This window comes from Astatotilapia calliptera, chromosome 1 (assembly GCF_964374335.1).
Source record: "Astatotilapia calliptera chromosome 1, fAstCal68.1, whole genome shotgun sequence".
Lineage (NCBI taxonomy): Eukaryota > Metazoa > Chordata > Actinopteri > Cichliformes > Cichlidae > Astatotilapia > Astatotilapia calliptera.
In genome coordinates this window covers 29,502,798-29,514,817 of record NC_137422.1, presented here as the reverse complement: position 1 = coordinate 29,514,817, position 12,020 = coordinate 29,502,798, and the positions used below count along the sequence as shown (strand labels likewise).

General features: G+C 40.4%; 1 protein-coding gene across 1 annotated transcript in view; it reads left to right on the top strand.

Annotated features, from left to right (window-relative positions):
- LOC113024911 (ras-specific guanine nucleotide-releasing factor 1-like) overlaps positions 1–12,020 on the top strand; it is a 33,527-nt gene that overhangs the window by 14,205 nt on the left and 7,302 nt on the right. Inside the window, exons 6-16 of the mRNA XM_026172218.2 lie at positions 47–126; positions 537–730; positions 977–1,086; positions 1,474–1,592; positions 1,982–2,142; positions 2,368–2,431; positions 3,172–3,314; positions 5,669–5,751; positions 6,461–6,709; positions 10,053–10,426; positions 10,828–10,944. Of these exons, the coding sequence (XP_026028003.2) occupies positions 47–126; positions 537–730; positions 977–1,086; positions 1,474–1,592; positions 1,982–2,142; positions 2,368–2,431; positions 3,172–3,314; positions 5,669–5,751; positions 6,461–6,709; positions 10,053–10,426; positions 10,828–10,944 (1,694 nt within the window). The remainder of the gene's footprint in view (positions 1–46; positions 127–536; positions 731–976; positions 1,087–1,473; positions 1,593–1,981; positions 2,143–2,367; positions 2,432–3,171; positions 3,315–5,668; positions 5,752–6,460; positions 6,710–10,052; positions 10,427–10,827; positions 10,945–12,020) is intronic.

Here is a 12,020-nt window from a genome sequence, read left to right as displayed (position 1 = left end):
AGAAACAATAGCTCATGACTGCCATTTTGCTTATTTGTTTCATTAGTGAGACCATCATGTTCCTCCATCAGATCTTCTACCAGGGCCTGAAGGCCAGGATAGCCAGCTGGCCAACACTGGTGCTAGGTAAGAGGCACAGAATAATACGTTAATTTTTCTAAATTGCAACTAAGAAAAATAATTTCATTTGGTTAAATGTATACATTTTTTCAGATACAACAGAGGTTTCTTACAACACAACACAATGAAAGTGTTTTCATCATTGAGAAGCACTGTCAGTTTTACACACATAGTTGAAATCATACCATAAAGATATGAATTCAACTAAAAATAATGAATCTACGCCCTTCCTTCCTTGCAAAAAATAATAATGATTTATTGTCTGTCGGGTAGGCGACTGAGGGTGAGAGTATAAAAAACATTTTTTGAACATATACAGATACCGAGCACATGACTTCTCCTTCAATGGTACTTTGTGTCTGCACTGATTCTTCCAATTTTTATGGTTTATGGAATTTTTTGTCTCGTTTTTTTAGCTGACCTGTTTGACATTTTACTGCCAATGCTAAACATCTACCAAGAGTTTGTGAGGAACCACCAGTACAGCTTGCAGATTTTGGCTCACTGCAAACAGAACCGTGACTTCGACAAGCTGCTGAAGCAGTACGAGGCCAAGCCTGACTGTGAGGAGAGGACGCTGGAGACCTTCCTCACTTACCCCATGTTTCAGGTAAAATTACAATGTGGATGACTTCACTATTACACATTACTACACATATTATGATTCGGTGATGTATATATATTGACTGTATGCTAAAGTTAAAATTCACATAAAATACACGAGGCATTAGTGCTGCAACACACTGTGGTGAAATAGTTTAAAATGCAGTAATGTTTTCAATTTGGACTGAAAAGATACATGTAACACAAAATAAAACATTTTCAGTCAAACTCATTTAAAGCGCATCTCTTTCAGATTCCTCGTTACATCCTGACTCTTCATGAGTTGCTTGCTCACACTCCCCATGAGCATGTGGAGAGAAACAGTCTGGACTATGCCAAATCAAAACTGGAGGAGCTTTCCAGGTAGAACTATCAATGTAGCTCGACAACACAAACATACTCAGTGGGATCTTTGTCTGATGTAAATCAGAAACTAGTAACCCTGAATTAGTACCTGTATTTTAATATATCTTGTACTTGGCATAAGGATACAGAAAACAGAGCTATAATAGCCAGTGACTCATCCAATCGACGCAAAGTACCAAAAATATAACACAGTCAGACACAGACACAGTGTCTATCATTTCTAACAGTTTTAATTGATTTTGTGGTCACTGTTCTCATTTCACGTAATAGAACAGTGGAGCAAATTCACTATAAGAGTTGATGAACTCTATAGAAACAATAAGAAAAAACATATGGCTTTAATTAAGAAGTACCTGAAATCATTAGTATTTGTTGTCCTTTCAGAATCATGCATGATGAGGTAAGCGAGACGGAGAACATCAGGAAGAATCTAGCCATTGAACGAATGATTGTGGAAGGTTGTGAAGTGCTTCTTGATACCAGCCAGACCTTTGTTAGACAAGGTAAAGAGAACGTTTTCTTGTGTTGTTCTTATATGACAAGGTTTGCAGTTATGGTCAACAAATAAAAACAAACTTGAAACTGAGTTTTTATCGTGCAAAAAAACCCAAAAAAACTCACTAAGTGTAAAAGTTGCTGGTGTATTCAAGCATGGGTGTTTCTTTTATTAATTTAGGGTGCTAATGAAATCCTTGATGAAATGATGACACAAATAACACATTTTTTGCACCAAAATGTATGGACATTGGGTTTTTTTGGATTTTCTTTTTAAATTTAAATTATGTAGTTTATTTTTTCTTCTTGTATGGCCAGTTTTCAGATTACGAAGGAAAAGAGAGCAAATTCAAAATTTGCTTATATGTTTTTCTTGCACACGTGTTTGTGTTCATAGGTTCTCTGATCCAGGTGCCAATGAGCGAGAAAGGGAAGATCACACGAGGCCGGCTTGGCTCTTTGTCTCTGAAGAAGGAAGGAGAGAGACAGTGTTTCCTCTTCTCCAAACATCTTATCATCTGCACCCGAGGCTCCGGAGGAAAACTTCACATCACTAAAGTATGGCAGGATTGACCTAAAGTAGGCCAAGTAGTAGAAAAACAGTAAAAATTCATTCTACATGAGTGTAGAGTGCAGTTATAAAACACTTCACCTATTTTGTTTATAAATGTATAATCAATGTTATACTGTTAAGTATGTTATCCTTAAAGGATGGGCTTGATGATGATCTGTTAGCTGGCAGCATGGTGAATGTGACCCTGTGACCTTTCATGCCTCTTACAGAATGGAGTGGTGTCTCTCATAGACTGCACTCTGATTGAGGAGCCGGAGGGGACTGATGATGAGTGTGAGTTATTATGTGTAGTGGATTCAAATGTTTCCTTTATAAATACATACATCTAGAAGCTGCAGAGTGTTTACTGTATGAAGAGCTTGAAAAATGAAGTGATACCACTTTTCTATTTGGCATCGCCATACAGGCGTAACAATCTAACAAACGGGGGGCTGTAACAGTTAGTGAATCACCCTAAAAGCGGACGAAGAATGTTTTCCACTTTACCAACTAAATTTTCACAGTTACAAACCAGAATGTGGTGTTTGTGGGGTGTGGCTGGATTAAATGCTCTGCATATAAAACACATTATCTCTACAGAAAGTGTTTTTGCATGATTTCCACCGTTTCCTCTTCACCCCCACATTACTTGAGGTGTCAGAATTTTTTTTTTAATTTACTGCTATTAAAGTTAGCCAAAACAATTACTCACAATTGTTGATTGACTGATATTTGTTCCAAATCAAGGTAATAACCCCAATGAATAAAGCAAAGATTATTCCATTATTGTGCTTTGCTCAGTATTTGCAAAATCAAACATTACCGCTGCGTTGCTGTATTACAAGGTTAATTATTGACTTTAAAGATTTAGGAATATAAAATCAATATAAAATATAAGCATAACGTATGCAGAAAAATAATGTGAACAAACTGAAACAAAAATAAATAAAACAGTAGCTGATCTATTCTAAAGTGCAGCATATTGTTTTCTTTCCTATTTAGAATTTTTATTTTATTTTATTTTTGCCTTTCAGCCAAAGGGGAGCGCAGTGGTCAGGACACAGAACACCTGGACTTTAAATTGATGGTGGAACCCAAAGACGTCCAGCCTTACACCGTGATCCTTGTGGCTTCTTCCCGACTGGAGAAGTCAGCGTGGACAAGTGATATCAGTCAGGTATGTCTCGCCACCAGTGTTGGGTAAGTTACTTTAAAATAGTAACTTAGTTACATTACTAGTTACTTCTCTCAAAAGTAACTCAGTTACTTCAAGTTACTCGTTACTTTCAAAGTAACTAGTTACTAGGGAAAGTAACTTTGGTTTTACTCAGAATTCTCTTGTTAATGTGTTTCTTCCATAACTTTGCCAGTCTTCTAGCTTGCTTACTTGCCACAAGTGCACTGTGCCACCTACCAATAGAAAGGATATGATAACGTGCATATTTCCACGAGAGAAATCCCACGCCTGGACCGTCATTGACTGCTGCCATGATTCTAGCCTACGTCACAGAGTCATGTGCGCCTTTTACATCCAACACAAAAACTGCAGTCGTGGTGCTTTCGATTGTACTCAGAACTCAGAAATTCTGCCTTCTGAATAGGAAGATGTAGGTAACACCAGACTGCAGATGAGCTGCATACAGGGCTGGACTGGGAAAGAAAATTGGCCCGGGCATTTTGACTAGAAACTGGCCCACCATTATAGGAAAAATCATAAAGCCTTTGAATGAAAACAAACACTGTTGTGACAGTGATGTACACTGTTTTGATGGTATATATGCATCAATCTATCAATCGTTTGTTGTAAGATTCAGATAATTATTTTTTAAAAGCTAGACATTTGAAATGAGAATAAGAAAGAAAAGTATTTCTTTGTGCCCCCCATTCCCTGTTAATGCCCTACATGCCCCCTTGGCCACACTTTGCTAGATCCGCACCTGCACAGTTACCAGCTGTCAGCTACCTAAAAAAGGATCCTGGGGTTATTTGTCTCTCAGAAACAGTTCATAACTTCCCTTCAACTCATTCATGTCACCTAAAAGGTAAACCTGTTTCTCCATCACCTGCTCAGCTCTGATGATTCAGTAAGGACATCTCCTGGTTTCATCTTCATGTTTCCCTCTCACCAGATAACCAAACCATATCATGACCAGCAGCTTTACAGCTGTGGCTCCAGCAAACATCAGCTGATACTAGAAATTAATATTAAATAAATTCTAACAGCAGCTGATCAAGCTTAAACGTGCTGCTGTTGTTTAGCGCGACATCCGCTGGTTTCCTCTTTCGGCGCAAAGTGAGCGATAAACAAACAAGAGAGCCGATCAGCTGATCATTGATCAGTTTTCATGACTGAAGTAGAAACGGGAGAGGGAGGGGGGAGAATGAGAGAAGAAGAGGCAGCTGTGCAGCGTAAAGACACAGAATAACTCCAGCTTTGTGCCTTTTTCATTGTAGCTGAATTACGGGACAAACTGTTCCTTTTCACCTCAATAAGAAACGCGTAATATTTCTCTGAATACCAGACGGGACGGCTGGCAACTCTAATAACTTATGAACAAAATAAGGTTCAACATCATTAACTTCATAGCACCACCCAGCTGTATAGAAACTCCGTCATGCTAGCTAGCACGCAGTACGGAAAAAGTCAGAATAACGAAAATAAACTCCACCTAAGCTTGGTTTATATCTGACCCAGAGAGACTGCAGGTCATAACTTCTTACCTGAAGTTCAGTTCACACTTGGACCGGCGGCCGCCTCGGGTCTCTTTTCCTTCTGCGTCCCTTTTCCTTCATCCACCCGCTGGCCTCCACCACTTGCTAATGTTACTGAATCTGTGGAAACTCCGCGATGCCACCACACGAAGTAACGAGTAACGACCATATCTAAATCCCAGTAACGAGTAACGCGTTCCTGATTTTGGCATAATAACTAGTTACCGTGCTCGTTACCACAATAATAACGTAGTTACTGTAACGCGTTACTTAATAACGCGTTAGTCCCAACACTGCTCGCCGCTTATGTTAAGACATTTGATTTCACGTTTTTTTGTTGCTGCAGCTTTAAAAAAACACTTCTCAAACTCTGTAAATCTACAGATTTTGTCAGTCATCTTGTAATGAAGTGGTAATCGAATGATAAATAATCTCAATATACAAATTCGATTGGGAATGGGCAAGATTTTAGTTGCTGTTTTAAGCTTCTGTAATTGAAGATGTATTGGCCAATAAAATTTTGATCAAGTGCAAGTAAACAATTTGTGTGTGGAAAGAAAATAGAGAGAACACCAGTGCAGTGATCAGTGCAAAGAATAGGAAGTCTTGAACTGGATGTCTGTTATACATTACCTGGCTACACGAGTAACCTCCAGAGACTTTGTCAGGGGACATACGGAGCATGAATCACGCAAAGAGACCAAACTTACTGAAGCTACACACATGATCTGATAAATGTTGGAGCCTGGAGCATTCATATGTTTATAAACATGCTCGTCTTCTTGCACTGTTATGCTCACTGTGCTTTCTGCCTTACAGTGCATTGACAACATCCGCTGCAATGGCCTGATGATGAATGCCTTTGAGGAAAACAGCAAAGTCTCTGTGCCACAGATGATCAAGTGAGACTTGGACACACTGTAGCAATAGTAAAGCACATACAAAGTATGTTCAAAAGGCTGCATAAAAATCACAGATGTTTGCACATGCTCATACTTACAGGCTCATGATGTAGCCTAATGCTAACATTATCCCTAAAAATGTATAGGGCTTCTGTGTTAATATTCACACAGTAGAAAACTGACTTCAAACGTGACTAAAAATGGTAAGTATAAAAAAGTGAGCTTTGTTTATAAAGCTGATAATCAGTCCAGAAACGCCACCTAAAGATGAGCAAAAATCTAACATTCACAGGCTGCAAACGCAGGAACAGAGATGAGGAACACAGAAAACTCATGGGAGGAAAACATGGAGTACAACAGACAACTGGACAAAGACAGTCACACTATTTATACACTGGAGACTAATTGGGAATCGGAAATAGAGGAATGAGACATGGTAAAACGCAATTAAGACATTCAGACAGAGAGGAAGTAAAACCCAGAACGTGAAACCAGAGAAAACAAACTCAAAGAAAAACAGGAAACAACCTTATAGACAACTACCTAACACAGATCAAGAAGAACACAGAGCCAAACATGAGAAATAATAAACTTAATGCACGAACTGAAAGAAGGCCAAGAATTCACGGCCACTAAATGGCATTTAATTGCAGTAACTGGAGCTACATCTCTATATAACTTTATTAACCTCACTTTTAATCCAATACAGGTCAGACACCAGTTTGTACTGTGATGATGTCGACATTCGCTTCAGCAAGATGATGAACTCCTGCAAGGTGCTGCAGATCCGCTATGCCAGTGTGGAGCGCTTGTTGGAGAGGCTGACCGACCTGCGCTTCCTCTCCATCGACTTCCTGAACACTTTCCTCCACTCTTACCGTGTCTTCACCAGCGCTGATGTAGTACTGGACAAGCTCATTACCATCTACAAGAAGCCCATCAGTGCCATCCCTGCACGGTAAGTGAAATGATTCCAGGAGGTTTAATGAGGGGTTTTGTGAGCTCCCTGGTATAAACATTTTCACACTAACTGCATTTTAGTTGCTGGCCAAAACCTTATTTCATCAATTTTGAGCTTTTAATGCCAACCTTTTTATACCAAGTTGCATTTCCGATATTTCTTAATTTGCACTGAAGTACAACCCCAATTCCAAACATATTTTAGTCAGAGTAGAACATAGAACACATATCAGATGTTTAAACTGAGATATTTAACTATTTCATGATAAACAGTGGTTCATTTTGAATTTGATAGGAGTAATACCTCTCAAAAAACGGGGTCACTGGCCATCTTTATCACTGTGTAGCATCCCCTCTCCTTTTAACAACAGCTGGATGAACATTTTGCCTCTTTAAGGCATCTTGACTTTGTGTATCTCAAGAGTACATACTATCATCAAAAGATTCAGAGAATCTGCAGAAATTGCTGTGTGAATGGGATGAGGCTGGAAATCCATATTGGATACCCATGATCTCAGGAGACACTACCCTGAAAACAGGTGTAATTCTGTCATGCTCAAGAAGTTTCAGTGAACACAATTCACCATGCCAGCCATAAATCCAGGTTAAAGCTCTGTTAGGCAAAAAATAAGCGATATGCGAACATGATCCATAAATTCTGTCGTCTTTTCAGAGCCAAAGCACATTTAAAATAGACTGAAACAAAGTTGAAAAGTGTTGTCTGTGAAGGTTCTCAGTCATCCAGGTCATTGCAGTCTAAGGAGCTTGCAAAGAAAAGCGTCTGGACTTCTTTAAGTTGCTTGAAGACGTTTCACCTCTCATCCGAGAAACTTCTTCAGTTCTAAGAGTCAAATGGTGGAGAGTCCCAGATTTAAACCCTGTGGGAGTTTCCCCCCAAAGAGGGACAAAGGACACCCTGATGATCCTCTACCTAATCACATGAGCCAAGGTGTGAAAACGGGTGTGGGTCACAATCACGCAGGGTTTCGGGTGAGCTCATTGTGAAACCTGGCCCCACCTTATCATGCGATTTCCTGAGGTCAGTTGGCCCAGGGTGTGAGTGGGCGTTAAGGTGTCTGGGAAGGGATCTCAAAACCGGATTATAGATGGCAGACAGTTGGTGTCGTAAACCACCGCCTCTGTTCAAAGATGGTCGCTCACAGTGGACATAAATGGCTTCTTTCACTCCTCTTTAAAACCATCTGTCCTCTCTGTCCAAAATGTGAACATTGGCGTCCTCAAAAGAGTGACCTTGAAAAGTGTTCTGTGCTCAGTAAAATCACAATTTGGAATTATTTTTAAAAAACATGGATGCTAAGTCCTAGAGGGACCCTTGCCTAGTAGTATTGGCAGCATACATCTGTAAAGTCACCATCAGTGCTGAAAAGTATAAATGCAGCTAGCAAACGTTACAGCTCAGCCCAGCGAGACGCTGTTACATGTTTACATGTTTACTGTTACAAGCATGAGCCTCGCAGCATTGGTAAATGCATACTTCCTTCATCATCAGTACATGACACAGATCAGTCTCATTAACATTCTTTTGTTCTCATTTCCTTGGAATGAGAAATTTCTACTAAAATTTTCAGATGTTGTTTTTGGTGCTTAGAGCACCACAAAGCGAGCTCCATTTTCTTCCATTATATTCAAGAGAAGGAAAACATCTCTACAGATAACGAACTGGGTAACTCACACCAAAACACTCTAGCTGGATACTTACTTTACTTTATTTTACTGGTTTGATTAATTCGACTTTTGTGTAGCAGAAACTGTGATTAGGTTGTTTCTAAGTAAGACATTCACATGAGTTGTGTCTATGTTCTTGTTTCTCCACATTCACTGTTAGCATTTAAGTGGGCAGCTTACTTAGCAGGGTAAAAGGGCCTTTTACATTAAACCCTTAGGAGAACCTCACTGCAAGGGCGATCCCTGTCACAAATGCAAAAAATGAACAAAGTTCGACATTTCCAGTAATTTTTTTTTTCGCGAGAATGCAGCAACAGTGCAGTAATGGTGCAGTGAAGAGACGGGACTTCCCCAGTGTCAGAATTAGTCTCTCACGTGGAGTGCCTGTAAGTCGCCCATCATATCCTGCCCAGGTGAGAAGGGACTGGGGAGGAGGCAAGCAAGAGGTCACACCAAGACTTCTTTTGACCGCCATCACAGTTAATTGAGTCCTGCGTCCACCCACCTCCTCCTGACTCCTCCTCTTCTTTTTCCTGCCCTTTTTTTTCACATTCTCTCACTTTTATCTTTCTTTCCAGAAGTCTGACCATCCCTCTCTTCGCTGCGCTGTCACCATAGCAACCCTTTACTCTGCTGCAGGACCCCACCCTCTCGTTCTCTCCTCGTCTTCTCCCTCCCTCTCTCCCTTTCTCCCATCATCTGCAGCGGCTCTACGGTATTAAATATTGATGGTGGTGTTTTGCACCCAGACCCTACTCTCCTCGTCCTTCTTCCTTTTTGTCACACTCCTCTCTAATCTCTTACTTAAATATCTTCTCTTGTTTTTCTTCTATCCTGCTTTACTTGCTTTCCTCTCTTGAATCTCGACTCTGCCTTATGCCTTTATTTTCTTCCTGCCTCCTGTTTTTGTACTTCTGCCCCTCTCCTGTCTTAATGCTCCCAGCCTTCATCATTCCAATCTATGCTCCTTGCTCATCTCTTTAAATTACTGCTTTTATTTTTCTTATAATTTTAGGCAAGGAGACACAACATGGCTGCAGCTAACACCATACAGGGCTGGAGGCTTCCCATTCGCCCACTCTCAGCCACCAGCCTTTGCTGTGGTGGAATCCATATCCACTATGTTGCTCGACTCACCCCCTCCCTCTCTGTATCTCTGTTTTTGCCACTGCTATTTTTTTTTTTTTTTTGCGGTGTACCTCTATCTCTTTCTCCAACTTTCCCCACTATCTGGCTTTCTCTCTCTCTCCATGCCTCTGTGGGCCTCCCCTGGGCTGGTTGCTGTTGGCAGCACCCGTGCCTCCCACACTGTCACTTGACATGCTATTTATAGGCCTTCAGAGGGGGTGGCTCTCAGTGCAAGGAGGATGCTGTCTTAAACAATGTAGCTTAAATAAAAGAGTCAGGAGCTCCCAAAGAGCCTTCTGGTTAACGCGTTCCCTTACTGCTTCTGTGTACAGACACAGAGTGCACCATGCATTCCCCCCTTATTAACATTTCTCCTCTTTCCTATAGTTCCTAGTCAGATTGTGGGAATTTTCCCCTCCACAAATTCAAAAAAGTTACTCTTTAGCTGTGAAAAATGTTCTTTTTACCCCTCATTTTTCACACGTGCCTCCTTTTTCTCTTCTCTTTCACCCTTTCCTCTCCTGTAGCTCTTTGGAGCTTTTCTTTGCCAGCAGTCAGAACAGTAAACTCCTCTACGGCGAGCCACCCACATCGCCACGTGCCAGCCGCAAGTTCTCCTCTCCTCCTCCACTCTCCATCACCAAGTCATCCTCTCCCAACCGCCGCCGCAAACTTTCACTCAACATCCCCATCATCACGGGTGGCAAAGCCCTGGACTTGGCTGCACTCAGCTGTTCTCCCAATGGCTATGCAAGCATGCACTCCACCATGTCACCCTTCAGTAAGACCACCCTCGACATCAACAAGCTCTACATCTCTAGCACCATGGCCAGCAAAATCCCTGATGAGGGAGAATCCAAAGCTGAAGGCAAAGCTGAAGAGTCTGTTGCCAACAAGCAAGGTCAGAGCCTCTGTCCGAGGGAGTATTGTAGAAATTTTTTTTTTTTTTTTTAAAAAGCCTATTTAAAACCTTATCCTTTGTGACATAACAGTAAAAGATCAGCCAAGTTTTGTAAAACTTAAAGGGACAGTTTACCCCATATCACCTGTGATTCATTTTTGTATTTATTTTTTTGTCAAATGTTGATGGTCTTTTGGCACTTAGGGCACCACAAAAAAAGATGCAACTGGTCCCATTATATTTAAAAGAGTGCAAACATCTGTATGAGCAGTATCTCCTAATAAACTCCAGCCTAAACAAAGTCTATTTTGGGGTGAACTGCTTCCTATGACTGTAAATTTCTAGCAGTCTTCTTCTGTGTTGCTTTTTTCCCCCAATGGTGAGTTACTCTGTCTGTTCAGATCTGTCTGTAAGAGAGGAGTGCGATGAAGACCCAAGTCAGAGTGACGACGCAGAAGCAGAAATGTCTCCTCCTAAGTCACCATCAACGCCCAAGAACGTCAAGGCAAAAAACTCTGGTAGAGTAATTTAATTGTGTTGCAAATCTTGCTGAAGCTGTTTAAGCTTGCATGTCCGAGGCTTGTTGAAGAGTGTCTGGTGATCTACTTTTATATTCACACCCACCAGTTAAAAAGACAAATGAGCTGGCAAGATTGTACGAGCTGGCAAATTTGAGCAGTTTACTGGATAGTGTTACTGACAGTGGAGTGTCTTGGCAAAAAAAGGGATAAAATAAAATCAATAATAATGCATAATGTCAGTAGAAAAAAAAATCCACAGGCCTACTGTTCATATGCTTCATCCTCCATAAAATGTACAAAAATGGAATCAAAGGAGGATTTGCCTAGTGTAATTGCACTGGAGACATAGTAGAAGTAATACAGGCCAGGTTTCAGATTAGACGTTATATTTCCTGACTTTTTAAGAGTCAGGAGGGCTAAAAATGGAAATGCACTTCATTTCTAACATGTAAAAGTTTTGACTCTTGTATTTTCATCAGAAGAAAAACAAAGCTATAGCCAGAAGCTGGTTGGCTTAGCTGAGACAGTGCGTAAACTTAACATTAATCTTCTTTTTGTAATCTTTGCAAAAAAGAGTTACATGCCTGCCAAGAAATAGCCAAACACAAGAACGTGAGAAGATGTTATCAATTCATGAATTTTGAAACAACACTTAGGCAGGTTTTTGTTGTTTCTATGCCTGTACTCATTCTGCAATGAACTAAAAGTCACTGGCTGTAGCTTCAAAATTTTTTGTAGAGAGAATACGAGAGTGGAATTAATCTCCTCATCTATCAGTGAAAAATGTGTGTAAAATAATTTCTTTAATGCTTATGAAATGCTTAACTTTGCTTCTTCTTGGCTTGTGTCACCGATATGAAACTGTTGAAATGTTACAAAATGTTAAAATAGCTTTCATTATTGCTTCCCATTTCATAGTTTGGGTTTGTCAATGTTTAAAAATGTGAAGTCAGAATCAAAGTCAGCATGAAATATTTTTACCACCCAGCAGTCAAGTTGTGTGAGACGTGTTTAAAGGCGGAGATGAGACGAGCAGGTAAATAAATATAGCCACAGCGGATTTATATCAAACT